Genomic DNA, 21672 nt, shown 5'->3' with positions numbered 1-21672 from the left:
CTGCATACTGACCACTCGATGGAGCCAAATCTATCTATTGAAGCTTTAACATAGATAAGAGTTAAGCGACTTCAAAATAACCTTAATATGTAGGACATGTGTTTCTTCCTCTGTAAATATAATTTATTGCCAACATAAGGAAAATATTTTACAAAAATTCATAATTTCCCAACTTGATTTTATAGCAATGATACCTGACTGACCTTATTTCGGCCTTAACACTAGAATAAAATGTAGAGCGTTCATTCACATAAACATGTTTATTATAATAATAAATTGTGATTTATTTAAGAAATTCACACGTAAATATACAAAATGTCTTGGTTGCATTATGTACAGTTATAACAGCTAGAAAAAGATTCAGTCTGTCAAATCAGTATTGCTGCTCTTCACCACTAGAGGGCGCCACCAGCTCAGCCTGTCAACACAGTACATTTTGATTAAAAAAAATTATATTTAATTTATAGTATGAAAATCTGGTAATGGACTGTTTTACAGAATTTTACTGCAATAGACAATCAAACTTTTAGGTGGGTTTCCTGGAGAGAACTAAAATAGCAACAGCATGCATACAATTTATTAAATTTACACTAATAAATGAGTGGTTAATTAAAATTACAGTATGTCTTATCTTAAAATTAAGCAGCTCTCTATAATTATTACATAATTAAAAAGTTCTTCCCAGGAAAATCACAGGAAATTATTGAAGCATAAAATATATTACTGAAATTCTATAATTAAACATTTCATAGCAGACAGAGGTGCTGCAACAATGCTGGACAGAAGACACCTGATTGTTCATAAGTATAATTATGGACTTCCAGTGTGTTAAGCTATAATTATTGCATGTTTTAGTATTTTTAGTTAGTGGGTTTTTATTGCATTTGAGGATTTATTGAACTGTCAGTGCCGGTGCAGCCTTCATTAGCTTCCAGCATGGAGCAATGCAGCAGTGTAGACTCTTCTTTAAGCACAAAATTATTCCACCCATGAATGTCAGATGCATTAAAAAAAAACCTGCAGAAGCTAGAAAAAGTATTTTTATGGATTTTGCTTTAGCTTCAAAGGCAGTGGAGAATCGCAGATTGAAGCTAGTTCACCTTCAGCATTATTCTTTTACACTATGTTGTTATTGTTGAGCTTTGTCCACTCAAAGATGTCCTGTTCGCACACAATGTCGGAGTTGATGAGCAGGTAGCGGTCGCCCACGCAGAAGTGCTTCTGGCAGGCGGCACACTTGAAGCATTCCAGATGGTAAACCTTGTCCCGCACGCGCATTGTCATCTCGAACGCTCGAATCCTCTTCTCACAGGAAGCGCAGAGCCCATCCTGGCCAAAGAGCCTGAGGAAGAGGGAAAATGCATACAGTATAGATGAAGAGGAGGCCATACGATTGGGCTGCAATCCTTTTCGGTTTTTTACATGTAAAGTTCTGCAACTTTTCAAATTAATGTTAATATTTAGGACAAAAAGACTCTTTACTTTCTGTTGTCCTGATTCATAGAAGGACAACGTCCGGGATTTAAATCACCATTATTTGCATCAGCATTACCAATGCTGATCAGCCATTGCTCTTTCCTACAGAACACAGCACATAGAAACGGCTACCTCCTGTCTTTTGAGACATCAAAATTCACTCATGAAACAATTGTGAAAAAGTGATGCAAAAATAGAAATAATGTGAGCTTTTGACCATGTCCCAAAAAAAAAATCACTTTTTACTTTCTCTAATTGTCCACAAACCTCAGGAAACAAACAACACATCAGCCCACCAGTCAATAATCTCTCCTCAGCCCTTCATTGACTGACTGAATATTTACATCTTTTCAAATGATTCATTAATGTCAGGTTGGACCATCTTCTAAAACAGAGAGACGCTGGAGTATTTCCACAACACAAACAGTGTACTTGTTCACATTTACAACAGAACACTGCATGTTGAGGTTGATCAGGAGAAATGCCTTGCCACTGGGTTTTAGAACAAAAAAGAGGAATTATTGATCATCCTCCAATCACCTTGACTCTCCTATAGCATGTTGCTGTCGGCGTTTGTCCTGTGATAGAACCAATAACCCACCTGAGGTAGTCTCTCCGACATAATTTTCTTCCAAGCTTGTAGTAGAGTCGTCGGCCCACCTCCCCGAGCCGACAGCCGCACAGGTCGCAGCTCAGGCAGTCCTCATGCCAGTACTGCTCAATGGCCTTTAGGAAGAATCTGTCACCAATGCTCTGTTGACACCCGCCACACGTCAGCAGGGACGGAGGCATCTGGAGGACCTCATCCACCGGCTCGCTGCACAGGACAGAGCAGAGGCGCTTGGTAAAGCAAATATTCCATCGCTGCAACAAAGTGTTAATTTTGTCAAATTGAAAAAGGTCTGAAAACAAGGAAAAAGCTGGATTGTTTTTCATATATATAATAGAGTAACAAGTCCTCACTCACTGAGAAATAGGAGTTTTGCTTGCCTTTTTTTTTTTTTTTTTTTACTTAGAGTTAAAATTTTACATCATTGTTCCATTTTTCACCTGAGGCAGCCAGAAACAGACCTTCCGCCAAAATTAAAAAGCACGACTTTAATATTCAGTGTGCTTATTTCTGGTTAAAGTTGACAAAATCTTGTTTTACAATGTTAGCTTATGAAGAAAAAAAACATATTCAGAGTTCATCTCTTTAAAATATACGATGGCTTGTTGGTTAGTCGGGGCCTATTTGTTCTGCGGCTACACACCAGCTATATTTACTGTTATAAAACATTATCTACATTTAGATTTCCCTTGTTCTAAGAAACACTGAACTTGTTCATGCTCATCATTTTCTCAGTACACATAACAATCCGCTCTGGGACTACCTTTCCAGCTGACCTCAGCATGCTGTCATATACAGATATTGCACATTCTGCCACTGTCGCGTCCTGGAAGGTAGTTTTTTTTTTTTTTGTATTTTTTAATCTAAATGATGCCATGCCGGTGTGTGTTACTTACTCAGTGGATTCCAGTGTCTTCCTCTCTATGGTGGATGTCATACCTAAAATCTGATGTCCGGTTTATATCCACGTGAAGCTGCTGCGCTGCACCTGCTCCTTCAGACGATTTCTACTACGGTGATAAATGAAAAGCCAAATAACTCCTGATGACAGAAAGGCAGGATAATTGCACCCTAAGCGGCTCAGCGACGATGGGGGGCGCCGTCCTTATTACGCAGCGGTGACACTTCCATATCATCTGAGGTTTATTTTATCATTCTTGCTGCGAATTGTCCGGAATTTGAACAAAAACACCGTCGATCCGTTCAATCAGTCACTCGTGTCTCCTCGTCTCTGTGCGCGTCTTCCCCACTCCGCGGAATGCGTGCGCGCTCCTCGGTGCGCAGCCCCTGGCGCTGTTATTGTGCAGCAGCATCGCGTTTAAATACTGCCTCTCTCACACACACACACACACACGCACACACGCACACACACGTTCTGTGCTTTCGTTTCCCTCTTCCTGCTCACGACTGTTTGACAATGGGAGGAAATGGGTCTTAAAGCGCCGGTTAAACTGCGCGCAGCGCGCTCGGTCCGGTCGTGACTGAGACTCGTGTCTTCACCAAAAAGCCTCCAGGGGTGGAAAGATAAAAGACATATCTTTCAACTTTTAGGACAATTTTACGTCGTGACAGAGACATTTTTGTATCGTGAACATTTATGCTTGGGTAAAGTTTATAAAATATCCAAGAGATATATTTTAATTTCATTTAAATAGAATATGAAAGCTTGACTCTGATTTGTAAAATTCATATTCGTTCAAGCAAATAAAAAGATTGTTCCACTTCTCATAAAATGTTTTGATAGGAAAATAATCATTAGTCACACACTTTAATGTCAATAATAAATAGAAATAGATCCACTAGTCTGAGATATTATTGCAAAAGTAAGAAACAAAATAAAAAGGTAATAGTTCATATATAAAAGATAAAGCACCAACATTATGAGAGCATACGAAGTTATTAAATAAAATAACACACAGTTTTCCACCTGTCATTTCCTTTTACGAAGGCCTTTGAACAGAAAATATACTGTTAATGTGTGGATTGATGGAAGAGAGAAGATGCTCTGAATTATAACAGAAAGCTTTTGAAAGTTGTCTCTGTGACAATGATAGATCTACACAGTTGGTGTCTCCATAGCCTCTCTCTTTCAAACCGGAGCTGCTTCCTCTTATCTGCTGCCAAAGCCCCAGGGCTGCCTGTAGGAGGGAAGGGACGCTGACAGCAGTTGGACTGGGCAGGGAGATAAAGCACCTTAACTCCAGCAGCCACAGTCGGCTCTTCAACCAGATGTAACAGGGAGCGATCGCAGGGAAACTCTATGGTGGGGCTGAGAGCATCGCAGGGCTGCAGGCGTGCACACTAGAGCGATAGCAAGTTGAAAAGGCCCAGGATTGAGATGAGCATGAGCCAGCAGCAAAGAAAGCAGTGCATAGATTAAATTCATTGTATATAGGGTGATGTGGCGCTGAGGGAAGCACGGTGGCGTAGTGGGTCGTGCTGTCGCCTTACAGCAAGAAGGCACTGGGTTTGAATCTCATCTTTGCAGAGTTTGAATAATTGATTACTCCAAGAGTAATTGATTACTCCAAATTGTCCGTAGTATGTGCATGAGTGGTTGTCTGTCTCTCTGTGGCCTCTCGATGCACTGGCGACACATTCGGGGTGTACCCCGCCTCTGGCCCGTAGCAAGCTGGGAACGGCTCCAGTAGACCCGTGACCTAATCAAAAAAGCGGCGATTGTCTCATCTACGAGACAATGGATGGATGGTGGCACTACGGTGATGGTGAGAACTTTTAACACGATCAAGTAACAAACAGGAGCTCCACCCTTACGACACAATTCATCATCAGAGACATTTGGTTGATATTTTAATGGCTTGCTTAAACGTTGCCACGTTTGATGAGGTTCATAGAAACCATGCAACGTGTCTCAGTCACCCCAAAATGTGACACTGCCCACATGCAGAGCTCAAGAACAAAAGTGAAAGAAGATCGTCAGTGCTGACGTGACACCCAAGTCATCCACCACTTCCTGTAGAGTCGCCTGAGAAAGCCCAGAGGATGTCCGGCTTGTATGCAGAGTTGAAGCTTTCCTGGGGGGGGGGCACAGCACACTCTATCCGCTTCCTACCACCCCTCGCCGTGGCTTCCCAGATAGGCGGCTTGGCTCCAGATGGTTCAGTCTGATAGGAGTAGCGTGGCCTTGTTGGCTTTGAGCACTAAAATCTTTATCCGCATCTTTAGGCCTCCTCATGTTACCAACGCTTGATGACTCAACTTGTAATATTTAGCCTCTCATTTGATCTCATGAGTAAGACAGGCAGCCATTTTTGTTTGTTTCTTTCCTTTGAGATCTAGAACTTGGAGAGTAAACGGTTAAGATTGCAGTCGATCTTTTGGGAAGTAGTGTTATTCATGTCCAGCTTCCTGTTTGGTCCCGAGCCCGCGGTGGAGTTGAAAGTGGTGTGGAATTTGAAGGCAGCTGGGAAAAGAATGTCAGTACAAAGCACACGGTAAAGTTTTTTTCTCTCTCATCATTCAGCAAATATTTTCAATCATGATCCTCGAGAATAGGAGGAATACGCATATACAGGGGTTACACAGCACAATAGAGCCTCTAATTAGTAGCAGAACAAAGATGATTACCCACACATCGCGAACACAAGCATGAATGCTCACTTCCTGAAAGAAGAGGATGTGTTGTTGACTCTATCACGGCTCAAACTTTAGAACAGTAAAAACAAACCAACTACTTCCTGTCTTATCTGAAGCGAAGCGACCATTTGAGAGTTGCTCTGAGCCTTCTTTCTGCTGCTGCAGGTCTACAACAATAGGAATAGTCAATATTCACGGTAACCAGTTTTAAAATAGAGAACTGTGGGATTTATTGCACATTTAAAATGTTATGGTGTGAAGCTCAGAGGTCAGATGGAGGAGCCACCCTGGAATTCTTTTAGAAAATGGCTGTCAGTCTGTGCTCTGTGTTGTTGTTTGAGTGAAATACAGCAGGCTTCGGAAATGACTCATTCGTTGAAAGGGAGCTTCACCGGCCCTCAGGATCCTCCTGTAATCAGTATTATCCCAAAAGGAAAACACTTTCAGTGGAAGAGTGCAATCAAAAAGCTGTGCAGCCATGTTAACTGCTTCCTGTATTTGGCAAAACAAAAGAAAGCTGGTTTCACGTTCTTGTAGTTGGTTGGTTCTGGTTCTGGTTTTCTTCCTTTGTAGGCACTGATGTAAGCGCTGTATGTGTTCAACAGAGAAGGACATGGGAGCATCCCAAATATAGACAAATCTGTAATGTCTTCAATTGTTTTGAGCTGTAAGCTATTTTATTATATATACTTATTATGTGTATGCTGGATATGTAGTGTGTTTGTATAGGCAAGTAGGTAGCACGGTGTTGCAGCGGCTAACACTGTTGCTTCTCAGCATGAAGGTTCTGGATTTTCATTCAAACCTTTGGCTCCAGCACCCTAGGAACTTGTAAAGGATAAGACATTATTGGAAAAAGAGATGGATGAATATATAAATAAGCTATTAAATGTTTCCTACAATTAGTAAATTTGTCTGGTAGTTTATTGATAACTGAACGCAGGTCTGCATACGTCAGAGTCAGATTATTTAAAGCAACTGAATGTTCCAGTTATGCTATAAAGTGCTACGCTTTACTGCCACCTGCTGAAATAAATAAATGATTTGCCGACAAATCCAAAGGGATTTAGCTTTTTTATGATGTGTATCTCAGACTCGTCCTATTCCTATCGTCAATAATTTGTCATTGGGAAGCTTTTTAAAAAAAATGCTTTCTCTTTCTCTTATAAAGTGCTGGATTTTGGAGCTCTAAATTTCCAGCTGGTCTGAGAACCAATATTTTTGTGGTCAGTCTTTTATCCATATGATGTTAGAATTAGTTCATTTCACCAGAATGGGCAAACCACATCCAGGCTGCACACACAGAGCAAATAGTTTTCAGTAATGTTCCTGCTGAACAATGTGAATTTGAAAATTTCTATTCAATTTGTTACTTTTATGTACAATCAATAATTTCCAAAAAGGTAAAAGAGAATGTAAATCTCTATTATAATCTAAGATAAAAAAACAACAGCAGTCGTGGCACTAGGCTGATATTTTGCTAAGTGTAAAACTGACATTTAACTTTAATAACATTCCAACACTTCTTTCCTGTTGAACTTAAAGTTCAAACAAACGTGGAAATGATAGCAGAGATATGCATTCCATCGTAGAGAGAGAGGCAGCTGTAAAATGACACACACTTGTGCATGAAAGGGGCTGAAACAGCTGCACTACTGTACGTAGCAGATCCGGCAGCCTAATCAAAGCTAATGATTGTGCACATTTCCCCGAGGGAGGCTGTAGGGTATATTGCCTGATCACAAATACCAATTTTATGATGTGTAACTGCAGTAAAATTGTTCAGATTTTAAATAATTGAATGAGTACACTTTTCACATTTGTAATAATGGTTTTGTTAACAAATCTGTGCTACATCAAGAGATGTTTTCAGTTTATTTACTCAGGCATATCTCTGGTAGCTAAAAATGGACCTTCGTCTTTATAAAGAGTTTCTTCGTCTCTTGAACCGTCTCAGTTGTCGGTGAGGCCGGCGGGGCGGATCCCATACTAGAGTAAAAAAAAAAAAAATACAAAATAAAGCAACACAACAATAATAACAACGTGGCCGTTTTGTATAAGTCGCTAGCAAGCTCCCCTGTGGATATATAACAACAAGGTGGGTGATTCGGGGTCCGTGCTCTTGAGGTAACGAGGCTCCCGGCCGCCTGCCAGTTAGCACGCGTCGCTGTAGCTACTTGATAACCGAGCTATAAGTGTGCAAAGATGCTAAGTCAGTGGTCTGTGCTAACGCAGTGCGGCCAGGGCCATTTTACCAAACCCCAGCGATAACACAGGAGCTGGCCGCCCTTAAGGCTCCGGACTGTCCACGATAGTCGAATGTACAACTTTATATTTGAAGGTATACTAATAATATTACAATGAGAACAAGTATTTTGGAGCCTGCTCACTTTCCTGGCCTGAGTTCGCTTAAAGTTAGTAAGTTTCTTAGCTGAAAACATTGTTTTCTGCGCTTGTTATATAAATTTCCAGCATGAAATGCATGGCTCTCCAGATTTCTTTGTTGTTTTTAGTTCCAAATTACAGTACTGTATCTCTAATTACCTCCATTTGTTGTGCTACAGGTTTGTAGTTCTCTTAACTACACGCCGCTAATGGCAATCTGATGTATGGCGAGGTCCTGGCAATGTGATTTAGAGCTAATGCTAGCTGTGTGTCTGAGACGAATAGGAAGAAAATAATAAAACTAACATTTGTAATTGTGGCCTCGGTCTTTGTTCAAAATGTTCACATTCTACAGACTCAAACCTCTCATCTATGAATCTTATTTTATTTGGGTTTGTGTCCATACACCATTAAGTGTTATGTTAGATTAGAAAGGAAGACATTTGGAAAATTGTCGATAGTATTTACTTATTGATCGCGAGGCTCAAATCCAGCCTTCTCTCTACCAGAGTAGTTTTTGACTGAGGTAATACGAAACCAGGCATTTCCATTGCAGTAAAAGTTGCTGACTTGCTGAGGTTGGTTGATTAAAAGTGTACCTGGAGGGGTAACAGCATCTACTATTAATGTCTAACAGTAGCTAAGGAGGGAATATATATGTAATATATCTATTATATGAAATCTAAAATGTAATCTGTGCAGCATTTATTAGTGTCCGGTAGATGCTTTGGCTCATTCTGTGATTGGTATTTTCCCTTGAGCACGTGTTGCTCTAGTAACGTTTGATGAAGCTCACTCATGATAGCCGGAGCTGACTTTCATGTTTTTGTTTTCCTAGATGCCGTCAGTGATGAATGCAAACGGGACAATGCAGTCCGTCAGCCCAGATGTGGGGTCCGCTCCAGGGTCATTGGGCAGTTTTGGACTTTGTGGACAGTCTGAAGTATTGAGGCAAGTTCTTGGTGTCATCGACAAGAAGGCCCGCAACATGGAGAAGAAAAAGGTGAGTATATCCACAGCCAGTTCAGAATCACTCCTGTGCTTTTAAGTATCAGGGATTGGTACAAACTCAGGTTTTCTGCATCGCTTGTGTTCTGTTACAGAGCAAACTGGATGATTATCAGGTCAGAAAGAATAACGGGGAGCGTCTCAATCCTGACCAGCTGGTGGGTACATGTCGGCATTTTAGCCATCAACACAAATAATTCTGACTCTTTCCAATTGTTTTACAACCTAGCCATATATGAGCTATCTTTTTCTTCTCTCCTTTCTATTTCAGGAGGCCCTATCCAAATATCAGGAAGTCCTCAATAACTTGGAATTTGCCCGAGAGTTGCACAAGACCTTCATTGCGCTTGGACAAGATGTAAGGGTGACAAAGGTTTTATGAAAATGGTTTTTCAGACTTGTCCTCCACACTCGTAGTAACGAGTCGTTCGTGTTCGTTACCATTAGATCCAGAAGGTAGTGAAGAAGTCGGCACGGCGGGAGCAGCTGCAACGGGACGAGGTGGAGCAGGGGAGGCTGAAGACGGTTCTGGAGCTGCAGTACCTCCTGGAGAGGCTAGGAGACGAGGCTGTGCGGCATGACCTGAAGCAGGCTGCTGGCGGCTTGCCGCTGCTGACGGAGGCTGACCTAGCAGCTTTTGATGAATTCTACAAGTTAGTCGGTCCTGACCGTGATCAAAACATCAGGTTGGTGATGCCACTGATGACCAGAGCAACTGGATAAGCAGTAGACTTTTTACACTTCAGTTTTTCTCTCAGACGAAAGGATCTGTACAAATGTTTTTTGTTCTTGTAGGCTGGTTGACCAGTATGAAGAGGCCTCCATGCACCTCTGGGACCTGCTGGAAGGGAAGGACAAGGCTGTGGTTGGAACAACATGTAAGTCAAAGTTAACTTACAACCTAAGAATGGGCTGCCTGTAAAAGGACTCCTGGCTAATAATTTGAACTCCAAGCTTTAATTATAGCAGGAACAAAATGGTTGATTGTCAGATCACTCGACAGAAATCTGAGGAGCAGACTTTGATGTGGTCGGTCGGTTGATTTAGTATGTTGATCATTTAAATAAGATTGACAGCTGTCGGGTGATTCGGTCTGGCTTCGCATGGCCGGCGGTTCTAAATGCTGCACTTTCTGTGATGCAGCAGTTATCAGAAGACTTCAGAGCAGAGCATTCTGCTTGTGCCGAGTGCCTTGGGCTCATCCTGACTCAGCAGCGGGGCAAGTTGCCAGTGGCCGTGTTGCCAATAGTTCCGCTGGTCGGGTTGCTTGAACTGCATGGGACTGGTGGCCAAGTTCAGTGTTGTGATTGTCTCCTTTTTTAACAAGGAAAGCCTTGCTTTGAGGGTTAGGGTGACCCGTTCAGTCAGCTGCAGACTGTTTGGCCTGAAGCATGAGGCTTAAGGGAAAAACATTGACATGCTTTGCCTGCAAAACAAAGTAGGGGATAATGAATCAATCTCCTGATTGATTTGCAGGCTGATCAAGTTGTTGAACAGCTCAGGGATGTTATTTGCTGGCCTTGGTTGTGTTTTAGTCTTGAATTGATTGTGGTGATATCAAGTAGCTTTTTATTATTATGACACACATGGATAAATTGCCTGCATTGCCTTATTAAGGAAAATGAAAGTCCAAGATAAAAAAACAAAACATTTTCTACTCTGTCCTGAACTACTTCTGCTGACTGAGACGACAATAAGAACACAAACACCTTGGTGGAGGCGACATTGTGCTTACTCTTTTTATTCCTCCTCTAGACAAGGCACTTAAAGAAACTTTGGACCAGGTTCTGCTGAGTGGGTACTTTGAGCGTGCTCCCTCTCACCAAAACGGGGTGTGTGAGGAGGAGGAGGAGGAGGAGGAGGAGGAAGAAGAGGAAGAGCCAGTGGCAGAGGCAGAGGCAGCAGTTGCGGTCGCAGAAACGTCGGAATCAGAAGAGCACGTTGTTGATCCAGGTTCTGAACATTCTCTGGAATCATGCTTCATGAAATTCTTTTTAAAACGCTAATGCAGTCGTGCATTTCTTAACTCCATTTTCTCTTCACAGGAAGTGAAATAATTGAGGAGTTCACAGAACCCATCGCCGTGGAAACAACGGAGGTGAGATTAGTTTTCACGTTGCGGTGAAGTCTTTACACCGATTAGATTTCCCTTTTGGTGTTGATTTTTTTCATTTATTTATCCCCTCCAGTTCATAAACAGACAGTTCATTCCAGACGCCGCTTACGGCGGCGCTGAGAAGGAGCCCGGGGACGAGTGGACCGTAGAAACGGAGGTATTCTGAAATTTGTCTGGAGTCCGGTTCACTTCTGTTTTTAGCTTGCTTTGTTTTTTGGGGTTTCAATTGCATCTTAAATCAAAGCCTTGAATTAAATCCACTTTTAGAGAGGTTATGTTCTCAAGACTTATCTGCTTATCTGCACAAATAAATCCACTGCTCTCTCTCTTCAGAACACTGTGTATTTGTCATTTTTTGTTTGTCCATGTTGTGTGTTTCACTTTCGTGTGCACAGCCCTTTACGGTGGAAAGCAGGAAATAAAACTAATAAAATATAATGGGCTAGTCTACCAAGAGGGCAGGTGATGGTCACAATAAAGATAAAATAGCATAGAACTCTAGCAGTGACTGACGTCATGCATGTTGTCGCAGTTGAGCACAAATGCAGACAAGTAGCAAGAAGGAAATGAAATAAATTGCTAACGTGATTGACGACATACACAGGAATACTCAGTTGTTTATCAATTCCGTACGCTGTTTCTATCTATAAACTATGATGTCAATATAAAATTTCAGGTCACATCTGAGGCATTGAACCAGTTTTTAGACGCCGTGCGGTTCTGATTCAGCTGTTCTGTCGTCCACCATCAGGCAGTCGGTGCCCTGCAGCAGCAGCCGGCTGTCCAGCCCGTGGCTTCCCCTGTTACCCTGGAAACCCACCCGTTGATTCTGGAGCCCTCTGAGCCGCCTTCTGACCCATTGGCCAGGAAGCAGGTGGTGCAGGACTTGATGGCGCAGATGCAGGGGACGTACAACTTCATGCAGGTAAGGACTTTTGTGTGTGGAGCAACCTTGTCGTGAAACACGATGCCCATCGCTGCTTTGCTTTTAGGACTCCATGCTGGAGTTTGATGGACAGCCCATCGACCCTGCCATTGTCTCGGCCCAGCCCATGAAACCTGCCCAGAAGATGGATTTATCCCAGATGGTGTGCCCACCAAGTATGTTTTTATAAAGGCATCCAAGTTCTCATGACTGCAGATGTTTGAAAGGGCTTTTTCAGTTTACTAAAGGTACAAAACTAAATCTTCCTAGTCCACCCGGAGTCCCGGTTATTGCAAGCCAACGCCGTTCCTGTCCAGCCGGAGCCCACGCAAGTAAGTAACCAGAGGTGAACACACGGATCGTGCGGCCACCCTGGAGAAGCTTTAAACATGTTTACTCTGCTCTCAGGTTCCTATCGTCTCCCCAACTCCGCCCCCCATGTTTCAGACCTCACACACGCCAGATCCTCGACCCTCGACAGAACCCATCGACCCCATCCAGGTTAATCCCGGTGCTGTCAGAGTCCCTGCAGGGTTTACAAGGGGTTCTCCTCTTCTTTGCTAAACTGTGAATGGGGAGTCACGGTGTGTCTCGTGTTGTTTTATCTCTCCAAACAGACCATGTCGTTGTCGTCGGAGGCGCCTCCACCTTCTGCAGCGCCCTCACCTTCCTCTCAAACGCAGGTTTACCAGCCAGTTTCCAAAGCCCCTCTTAGTACCGGCATCAATGTCAACGCGGCACCATTCCAGTCCATGCAAACAGTAAGTCGTCACTGCGGAATCGCTGCATGGAGGAGTCTGCGGCGACATTAGCTGCTCTGCTGCGAAGACTGAAAAGGAGTTTGCAGCATTCTGTGCGTCACTGCCAGTGGAGTCGGAATGAAAACGCAGTAATCACTCCCATTAGGAGTCGCTTGTGTCTTCCTGAAGTGCCTGCTCAGCATGTTGCGTGTGTGTTTGTTGTAGCGGGGCGAGTTCTTCCGTGAAACGGGGAATAATGAACTCTAACGAGCTCCGTGACCTTTGCTCTGGCTTTGGCTTCATCATAATGTGGCTCTTTGTTCCCTCTTCAGGTGTTCAACCTCAATGCCCCAGTTCCACCAGCGAGTGAGACGGAGGCGTTGACCCACGCCAGTCAGTACCAGAACAGCTATAACCAAGCCTTCAGCAGTCAGTCACAGCTTCCTGCGGAGCAGACGGAGATGCAGTCAGAACAGCTGCAGTCGGGTGGGCCCAGTTTTTAGTTATTGTTTGCTAGATCGGGATTTTTATTCTTCCTGAAATTCTTCTCTAGTTAAACTCTTTATTTGAATTCTGTAAACTTTGATTTGAATCTATTTTGGGACCCCCCCACCCCTGTATTTTTTAGTAGTTGGTGCCTTCCATTCTCAAGAGCAGTCGGGAGGCCATCAGCAGCCCTCTCAGCAGGGCCCAGGCTTCGGCAGGCAGCCTCAGTCCTTCTACAACAGCAGAGGCATGTCTCGGGGAGGACCCCGCAATGCCAGGGGCATGATTAACGGCTACAGAGGCTCGTCGAATGGATTCAGAGGTAAACGCTCAACCAAATGCATCAATTTCCTCCTGCTTTCAGCATGAATGAAAGAACTACTGGGAAGTTCAGAATTCATGTTTGATCACTTTTAGACATTGAAATGCTGAATCGGCGGGGGGGGGCAGTGCCTTTTGATTCCTCTGAACCTCACGCTCTTTTTTTCAGGTGGCTATGACGGTTATCGTCCTCCTTTTGCCAACACGCCAAACTCGGGCTATGGACCGACTCAGTTCAGCACACCTCGGGATTACTCGAATGGCAATTATCCGAGGGTATGAAAGTGGTTCAGGCCTCACTGGCTTCGTGTAATTTTGTTCGTGCTATAAATAAATTGTATTATAGTTTTTTATTGTCTGTCCAATTTCTTAAGTGTCTTCTTTATCTCTCTTTTGCTCAAGGATGGTTACCAACAGAACTACAAGCGTGGATCTGGTCAGGGACCCAGAGGAGTGTCGAGAGGCAGCGCTCAGGCGATTCGATCCTGAAATGGCCTTTTCATATTCATCATGACTGTGACTAACTTGCACCACACTGAAAATTCAAAATCCAATAATGCATTTGCCCCAGCTCTGTTCTTTTCTTTGTACTTCATCAGTGGTATTTCACTGTCTCTGATCAAAGTAAAGTCTGCTTTGGTATTTGGACATAAATCATTTGAATTCTAACACACAAGCTAAGCTGTAAATCGAATTGATTTATACGAGCCATGTGTCACAAGATTCCTGTAAACTTGAAAGATTTCATAAGTTATTTTTTGTATAAAATGTACCTGCCACTGCTGGTCCAATCCTTGGGAATTATTTCCCTTTCTCAGTTTTGTTTCTCATTTTGGATCTAAAAAGGATTTTTTATTTTATTTTTAATCCTCCCGTCTCCTTGTTTGTAAATTGCTGTTGCTTCAATAGTTTCAATAAAGTTGTGTTGCATACACATGCTTCCGTCTCGATTTGTCGCTGTACAGTTGACTATTAAGTGATGCAGTGAATAACTGTCTAGTAATTACTTGGATGTTTTTTTGGGGGGGTCTACATTTTCTACGCGTTTTTTCTACACATTTTGGTAGGAAAAATGTAGGAAAAAATAAGGAAATGATCAAAAGTAGCCCCACTACTTGATACAGACGCTCGCAAAGCGTGAGTTTTTAGAAGTGGAGCCATCTAGTGGCAAACGATGCTCCTTCGAATTGCTAAAAACGGTGACAAATACAAGTTTAAATCAGAAGCAGCTCTGTTCCGAAATTTTCCTTTAAAATGCGGTTAGTCAAAAATGAATTGTTATGCAACAAACAGTTGTAAAAGACTACTACCTGGGATTCATTCATTCATTCATTCAGGGTAACATCCGGGCAAAAAATAAGCTCGTGTCTCTGAAAACGTCGCGTAGTGATGACGTCACGACATTGGGTCCTTGGACGCTCGTCTCCACGTGAGATTATAGTGATGGCTGGAGTGTAATTTCCGTCCTCGACTGGTTGGGAATTTTATAAAAATTAAACAACGGCCTGAAGTTGAAGGTAAATGGAAGCGTGAAGTTCTGTGTTCGAGTCCCGCTGCGTTTTAGATCCTCTTCTACTATTTGTGTTGGTTATAAATGAGCATATATGGTGAAACCGTATCGTTTATGTGTTGATGTTCTCCATTATTTTTTTGGGCTGCTTGTTGCAGCAAGACGATGGCAACAGTCCGGAAGAAGGTCGACAACCGGATCCGTGCTCAGATCGAGAATGGAGTCACTCTGAAGCACCGGACCATGATCGTGGTGGTGGGGGATCGTGGAAGAGATCAGGTCATTGCAAATTCACCAGACACAGTGGCAGTGGGTCCGTTTAAAGACACGTCTTGTCCCTGTATTTAAAACAGTTTGTCTTTGATCCAGGTTGTCATTCTTCATCACATGCTGTCCAAAGCCGCAGTCAGAGCTCGGCCATCGGTGCTCTGGTGCTACAAGAAAGATCTGGGATTCAGCAGGTCCGTTTAAAAACAAATCCCCTCAGAGATTTGGCTGTTTGCTCATTTTCTTCGTTGGTTCTGACGTGTGAAATGCCTGAAAACAGCAATCGAAAGAAGCGAATGAGGCAGCTGCAAAAGAAGATAAAAACGGGCACGTTGAATCTGAATCAGGACGATCCCTTTGAGCTGTTCATCGCTGCGACCAACATCCGCTACTGTTACTACAACGAGACGCACAAGATCCTTGGAAACACCTTCGGCATGTGCGTCTTGCAGGTTAGTCGCTGCTGTGTGGTTGTGAGCCAGCAGGCCTTCGGGAGAGGCACTTGGTTCTACTGTCGGGGATAATTTGACCCTGAAGCGCTTTCGTTTTCCGTCTCACGCAGGATTTTGAAGCCATCACGCCAAATCTCTTGGCCAGGACTATCGAGACGGTAGAAGGAGGCGGCATCGTGGTGCTGCTGCTGAGGACGATGAATTCTCTCAAGCAGCTGTACACCATGACGATGGTAAGACGCCGACGGGTCCTCTCCTCTCCACACGCGTCTCTGTCGTCTCCTCCGATCGGGATCGTTGTGACTTGCTTTCCTCCAGGACGTGCACGCTCGATACCGGACTGAGGCTCACCAGGATGTGGTCGGGAGATTCAACGAGAGGTAAGCTGCTCCTTCGGCTCTCGTGAGGCGTGGAAGCATCTCCGCTGCTCGCGGTGGAAACGCGACGGAGTCGTCATCGAGTTTGTTTATGGCTGCTTTCAGGTTCATTCTGTCTCTTGCATCCTGCAAGAATTGTGTCGTCATTGACGACCAGCTCAACATGCTGCCGATCTCCAGTCACATGGCGAGCATCAAGCCAATCCCTGCAAAGGCTCAGGTGACTTCGTTAGAGAGGAATCGAAACTTAAAAACTGAAGATCAAATCAAGGCACTTTTTAAAGAAAGCAAAAATCTATGTGTTCTTTTTTTTTTTTTTTTTTTTTTACTTTGCGCATTCAGACTATTGTTTTTAATAGTGGCTTATTTTATCTTTTTGTGTCTCGTCCCCGTCAGGAGGACGGCTTGTCCCCACTTGAGCAGGAGCTGAAGGATCTGAAGGCGTCCCTCCAGGACACTCAGCCCGTGGGTGTTCTGGTGGACTGCTGCAGGACCATGGACCAGGTCACTAAAGAGCCTCGCTCTAAAGACACCAGGTCCCCTTTACTCAAGTCATCCCGTTTTCTTAGTCAGTCCATGTCTCTGCTGTCGTCCAGGCGAAAGGCCTGCTGAAGTTCATCGAGGCGATCTCCGAGAAGACTCTGAGGAGCACCGTGGCTCTGACCGCCGCCCGGGGGCGAGGGAAATCTGCAGCGCTGGGGCTGGCGGTCGCTGCGGCAGTAGCTTTTGGGTGCAGAAAAGTTTTTAATATTTCTGCAAATCTAGCGTTTTGTCTCCGTCTGTATCTTTTGCTTATGTTTGCCTGAACTTCTTTCTAGCTACTCCAATATGTTTGTTACGTCGCCGAGCCCTGACAACCTCCACACCATGTTTGAATTCATCTTCAAAGGCTTTGACGCTCTGCAGTATCAGGTAGGCCGAACCCTCCCAGTGTCAGTAACGGCACGCTTGCGCCGCGAGGACACGCCGATTCATCCCCCCCCCCCGTTCTGTATCCGAAGGAGCATCTGGACTATGAAATCATCCAGTCTTTGAATCCGGAGTTTCACAAGGCCGTGGTTCGGGTGAACATCTTCAAAGAGCATCGGCAGACAATTCAGGTAAACAAGATCAGACCGCTCCGCTCCACTTCCCGTTTCCTGTAAGCGAGCAGACCTGACCTGACCCTCCTGTTCATGTGACCGACAGTACATCCACCCAGGCGATGCCGTGAAGCTGGGCCAGGCTGAGCTGCTGGTCATCGATGAAGCTGCAGCCATTCCTCTTCCTCTGGTTAAGAAGCTGCTCGGGCCTTACCTGGTGTTCATGGCGTCCACCATCAACGGGTCGGTAGTGGAGCCGGCTGGCGGTTAAACAATCAAACACCAGATTACTACATAGGAAAGGTTTCGCTTGCCTCGTCCATGCGACACCTCTGCTTGGACAAAACGTATCTGGTTGCCATGCCGACTGGACAGATGTCTTAATCAAAGATTGTGATTTTTAATGGTGCAAATTACAAGTTCTGTAATCTCATGGCCATTTCAAATTATTAGTGTTTAGATTGCGTTTTGAGATGACCATTAACTGTCTCGTGTACGTCTGCGCACCGCGTTACTTCATCCCTGCAGGTACGAAGGCACCGGACGCTCTCTTTCCCTCAAGCTGATTCAGCAGCTGAGGCAGCAGAGTGCCGACAGCCAGCAGAGCCGCTCGGCAGAGAACAAGACCGCCAACACGGCGAGGCTAGCAGCAGGTAAACGTCTGCTTCCACTCTATTTGAGCACAAAGAGTTTGGTTGCCATGGTATCTGTCGGCCGCATTCCTACTTGTTGTATCCGCACGCAGCTCGCTCGCTCCATGAAGTGTCCCTGCACGAGTCCATTCGCTACGCTCCGGGAGACGCTGTGGAGACGTGGCTCAATGATCTTCTCTGTCTGGACTGTCTCAACATCCCCAGGCTCATTTCTGGCTGCCCACTTCCACAGACCTGTGACTTGTATCCTTGACAAATCTGCAAGAACCTTTCCTCGTTTGATCGTCTGGTCGGAAACTTATAGACACATTTCCATTGGGGAGTCCCAAAACGCGCGGCGTCTTGAGATAAGTTGCTCTGGCTGACACAAACGGCACGAACGGCTGAGAATGTTTTGTGTTTTGTGAAACTGGACTGAAATGGTCGACTTTTCACCAAAAAGCTACTTGAGTTTAATCTCTGGCCAGTATTTGAGGACCCCGTTCGGGTCGGGGTTGTGGTTTCCTCTGCGTTCGTCCTCAGCCCGCATTCCTCAGATACTATGTGAACAGAGACACACTGTTCTGTTACCACAAGGCGTCGGAAGCCTTCCTGCAAAGGCTGATGGCTCTCTACGTGGCGTCGCACTACAAGGTGACGTTTGTTTTCACCACATTGTCCCTTTATCGATGCAATCTACGTTTACTTTCTGACTCGGATGTTTTGTTGGGATCCAGAATTCTCCAAACGACCTGCAGATGTTGTCCGACGCTCCGGCCCATCACCTCTTCTGCCTCCTGCCGCCCGTCCCGGCCACGCAAAACTCGCTGCCCGAGGTGCTGGCTGTGGTCCAGGTGAGACGAGAGGACGTGTGATAGCTGCTCGGTGCATTTGAAAGAGACGGACTCTCATTATATTCACAGCTTTTGTATCCAAAAAATCAACTCCGATTCACTTTTACTTTTCATGGTTGGTGTATAAAGATACCAAGAACAATCTAGAACCTTTTGATGATGATCCAGATCACCATGGGGATGGTGTAGATCCAGATAGGAAGGGAATGAGCTGCTTGGCGGAGGTCTGTGCGCTCCCTTGTGATTTTCTAGTTTATTATAAACACTTCTTCTTTGGTGCCTCAGGTATGTTTGGAGGGTGAAATATCTCGGCAGTCCATCCTGAACAGTCTGTCCAGAGGAAAGAAGGCCTCTGGTGACCTCATTCCATGGACAGTGTCAGAGCAGGTGCATGCTGGTCCCGAAATCACTTTAAAAAAAAAACAGCAGCTAAAATATCAATAAAGAAAAAAAATGGCGGCTCACATTCTCTGCTCTCTCGTTCGCAGTTTCAAGACTCTGAGTTTGCCAGCCTCTCTGGAGGCCGAGTGGTGCGAATAGCTGTCAGTCCAGACTATCAAGGGGTAACGACCTGCAAAGGCCTCACTGAGCCGAGTCGGTTATAACTGATGAGTGTAACTGGATTCCAATCCGTCTCCCAGATGGGCTACGGCTCCAGAGCGCTTCAGCTGCTGCAGATGTACTACGAGGGCAAGTTTCCCACCATGGATGACGGCACACATTCGAATCACAATGAGATCCCCTCCGTCAGCAGCGAGGTAACGCAGTGAAAGGCACCACGACCAGGACTTATCAACTTGGGCTTCCTGCCTCTGACAGTAGCCGTGCGGCCGTCTCCTCTTGTCCAAGGCGGTAAGTCTGCTGGAGGAGGTCGTCACGCCGAGGAAGGAGCTCCCTCCTCTGCTGCTGAAGCTGAGCGAGCGGCGAGCAGAGCGGCTCGACTATCTGGGAGTTTCCTACGGCCTGACCGCACAGCTGCTCAAGTGAGTTGCCTTGGGTGCGGAAAATGGGAAGGGGGGGGGGGGCGGAATCTTTCTGTAGTCTTTAGAAATGTCAAAAGTGCTTCTTCTAATGCGACAGGTTCTGGAAAAAAGGCGGTTATACTCCGGTCTACCTGAGACAAACCCCTGTGAGTATAAAACGGCTTCTTGGATGTTTCATCGGATTGTGTTGTCGTCGCATGCTTCATTTTGTTTTTGCGGTTGGATCCAGAATGACCTGACGGGAGAGCACTCTTGTGTGATGCTGAAGGAGCTGAATGCAGAGGAGGCTCCGGATCAGAGCCAGTGGCTCTCTGCCTTCTGGAAAGGTGGACCTTGCACAGCTTTCCTTGTTTGCATCGGTCCATCTTCTGAGGATGTGTCTCAACAGTTTTTGTTGTTCGCCCCAGACTTCCGGCGGCGCTTTCTGTCTCTCCTCTCCTACCAGTTTGGCAGCTTCCACCCGAGCCTGGCTCTCAGCATCCTGCAGAATAAGAAGTCAAAAGACGGGACGAGCCGTAAGACTCCTGTTCTGACATAATCAGACCCCCCCCCCCCCCCGCCTCACGGATCTGATAGGAATCGTCTCCTACCTCTCTGCAGTTCTCAGCTGCTCCGATCTGGCAACCCATTTCAGCCCTTACGACCTCAAACGCCTGGAGTTGTATTCAAGGAGCATGGTGGACTATCACCTGATCATGGACCTGATCCCAGCAGTGGCCCGGATCTTCCTCCTGAAGCAGCTCGGCGACGTCTCGCTCTCGGCAGCGCAGTGTGTGAGTGTGTCCTCGCGTCACGGTCGTCATTGTTTCTTGGTCCTAAAGTCCAGACTAACCTTCGTCCCCGTCCCTTCTAGGCGTTACTGCTGGGTATTGGGCTGCAGCACAAATCTGTTGAGCAGCTCGAGAAGGAGATTGAGCTCCCGAGCTCGCAGCTCATGGGCCTCTTCAACCGTCTGATCCGCAAGCTCGTGCAAGTAAGTCTTGAAGCCTTAACGCGATGTGAAGAAGACGACGACAGAAAGCCTTCCTTTCTGATCTGTTGCAATAGTTTTATGACGGCGGCCTGACTTTTTACCGTCGCAGGTCTTCACCAGCATCCAAGAAAAAGCGATTGAGGCAGAGATGGTGGCCAGTAAAGAGGTTTCCATGGAGCCGACGCTCAAAAGCCTCAACGATGATTTGGTATGTCATCAATCATCACGCTGCATTATCAAACGCCTCCTCAAAGGCTGATCCCTCATTCTTGTAAGAGTGAAAGTGCATCATTTTAAGATGATTTTAAAATCAGCCCACACATTAATCCCGGTGGAAATTAAAAGCTGTTGTTCCCAACAGAATGAAGCAGCTAAGGAGTTTGAGGAAAGACACAAGCAGGAGGTAGAGAAAGTGAAAGAAATGGACCTGGAAGAGTGAGTATGAGGCTCTGGGTAGCCCTGAACATCACGTGTGTCACTATAAACTGGTCTCCATGCTTCCATTTATCGTGAATGTCTTTGTATTTATAGGTACAGGATCCGTGGGGACGATGAGGAATGGGACGAGGTGCTGAAGAAAGCGGGAAGCACGGCGCTCATCAGCATCAAGAGGTGCAGTGGCCATCCGGCTCCTTTGCCGAGAGTGTTTCGGTTCATGTTGAAACCGTGTCTGTAAATCGCGCCTTACTCCCGACAGCGACAAGAAGAGGACGCTGGATGGGGCAAGCACGGCGGCAGCGAACAATGGCGGCCCTCGGCACGGGAAACTCCGAAAGAAGGAAACGCAACCTGGCAAATTCAAGAACAAGGATAAACGCGGCAAGTTTGGAAAGAAGCCGCGAGCGTGAGCAGCGCTGCCTCATCGGGAGAACATGCAG

The 21672-nt window shown here is 45.3% G+C and overlaps 3 protein-coding genes across 4 annotated transcripts; 2 read left to right on the top strand and 1 right to left on the bottom strand.

The window, feature by feature from the left end:
* Window positions 1-302: 302 nt before the first annotated feature.
* On the bottom strand, window positions 303-3023 carry lmo2 (LIM domain only 2 (rhombotin-like 1)). The gene is made up of 3 exons (XM_068739230.1): window positions 2983-3023; window positions 2078-2293; window positions 303-1342 (listed from the first exon to the last, which is right to left on the bottom strand). The coding sequence occupies exons 1-3, from the start codon at window positions 3021-3023 to the stop codon at window positions 1117-1119; spliced, it is 483 nt and encodes a 160-aa protein (XP_068595331.1). The 3' UTR covers window positions 303-1116.
* Window positions 3024-7644: 4621 nt separating this feature from the next.
* On the top strand, window positions 7645-14596 carry caprin1b (cell cycle associated protein 1b). Of its 2 annotated transcripts, none has more exons than XM_068739136.1 (18): window positions 7645-7781; window positions 8907-9071; window positions 9172-9234; window positions 9348-9434; window positions 9524-9762; window positions 9872-9954; window positions 10832-11029; window positions 11122-11174; window positions 11266-11349; window positions 11944-12117; window positions 12185-12293; window positions 12388-12449; window positions 12526-12618; window positions 12735-12878; window positions 13190-13343; window positions 13489-13665; window positions 13834-13940; window positions 14067-14596. In XM_068739136.1, exons 2-18 carry the CDS (start codon window positions 8907-8909, stop codon window positions 14151-14153), a joined length of 2079 nt encoding a protein of 692 aa, XP_068595237.1. In that variant the 5' UTR covers window positions 7645-7781; the 3' UTR covers window positions 14154-14596. The 2 variants fall into 2 exon arrangements, with proteins under 2 accessions (XP_068595237.1, XP_068595236.1); XM_068739135.1 differs by having other exon boundaries at window positions 13486-13665.
* A 743-nt stretch (window positions 14597-15339) lies between these two features.
* Window positions 15340-21652, top strand: nat10 (N-acetyltransferase 10). Its single transcript, XM_068739810.1, has 28 exons — window positions 15340-15453; window positions 15544-15635; window positions 15722-15893; window positions 16004-16126; window positions 16212-16273; window positions 16376-16490; window positions 16667-16774; window positions 16867-17000; window positions 17089-17182; window positions 17272-17370; window positions 17459-17595; window positions 17881-18005; window positions 18098-18248; window positions 18542-18638; window positions 18722-18838; window positions 19124-19225; window positions 19327-19401; window positions 19480-19596; window positions 19688-19821; window positions 19919-19967; window positions 20051-20147; window positions 20229-20336; window positions 20422-20594; window positions 20675-20794; window positions 20904-21002; window positions 21156-21229; window positions 21326-21406; window positions 21492-21652. The coding sequence occupies exons 1-28, from the start codon at window positions 15340-15342 to the stop codon at window positions 21640-21642; spliced, it is 3120 nt and encodes a 1039-aa protein (XP_068595911.1). The 3' UTR covers window positions 21643-21652.
* Window positions 21653-21672: the final 20 nt, after the last annotated feature.

This window comes from Brachionichthys hirsutus, chromosome 5 (genome assembly GCF_040956055.1).
Source record: "Brachionichthys hirsutus isolate HB-005 chromosome 5, CSIRO-AGI_Bhir_v1, whole genome shotgun sequence".
Classification (NCBI taxonomy): Eukaryota; Metazoa; Chordata; class Actinopteri; order Lophiiformes; family Brachionichthyidae; genus Brachionichthys; species Brachionichthys hirsutus.
This window is presented reverse-complemented; position numbering and strand designations above follow the sequence as displayed.

What these genes read in the sequence shown, in the direction of transcription:
- lmo2 (XM_068739230.1), bottom strand. Translation starts at nt 3,023, where the DNA reads ATGACATCCACCATAGAGAGGAAGACACTGGAATCCACTGA. An exon ending in AAGACACTGGAATCCACTGA is followed by an intron (nt 2,294 to 2,982) that starts GTAAGTAACACA and finishes TGTCCTGTGCAG; the next exon opens with CGAGCCGGTGGATGAGGTCC. An exon ending in TGTCGGAGAGACTACCTCAG is followed by an intron (nt 1,343 to 2,077) that starts GTGGGTTATTGG and finishes CCTCTTCCTCAG; the next exon opens with GCTCTTTGGCCAGGATGGGC.
- caprin1b (XM_068739135.1), top strand. Translation starts at nt 8,907, where the DNA reads ATGCCGTCAGTGATGAATGCAAACGGGACAATGCAGTCCGTCAGCCCA. An exon ending in CCAGATGGTGTGCCCACCAA is followed by an intron (nt 12,294 to 12,387) that starts GTATGTTTTTAT and finishes AAATCTTCCTAG; the next exon opens with TCCACCCGGAGTCCCGGTTA. An exon ending in CGAATGGCAATTATCCGAGG is followed by an intron (nt 13,941 to 14,066) that starts GTATGAAAGTGG and finishes CTTTTGCTCAAG; the next exon opens with GATGGTTACCAACAGAACTA.
- nat10 (XM_068739810.1), top strand. Translation starts at nt 15,340, where the DNA reads ATGGCAACAGTCCGGAAGAAGGTCGACAACCGGATCCGTGCTCAGATC. An exon ending in ATGGCGTCCACCATCAACGG is followed by an intron (nt 17,596 to 17,880) that starts GTCGGTAGTGGA and finishes TCATCCCTGCAG; the next exon opens with GTACGAAGGCACCGGACGCT. An exon ending in CGCTCTCGGCAGCGCAGTGT is followed by an intron (nt 20,595 to 20,674) that starts GTGAGTGTGTCC and finishes CGTCCCTTCTAG; the next exon opens with GCGTTACTGCTGGGTATTGG.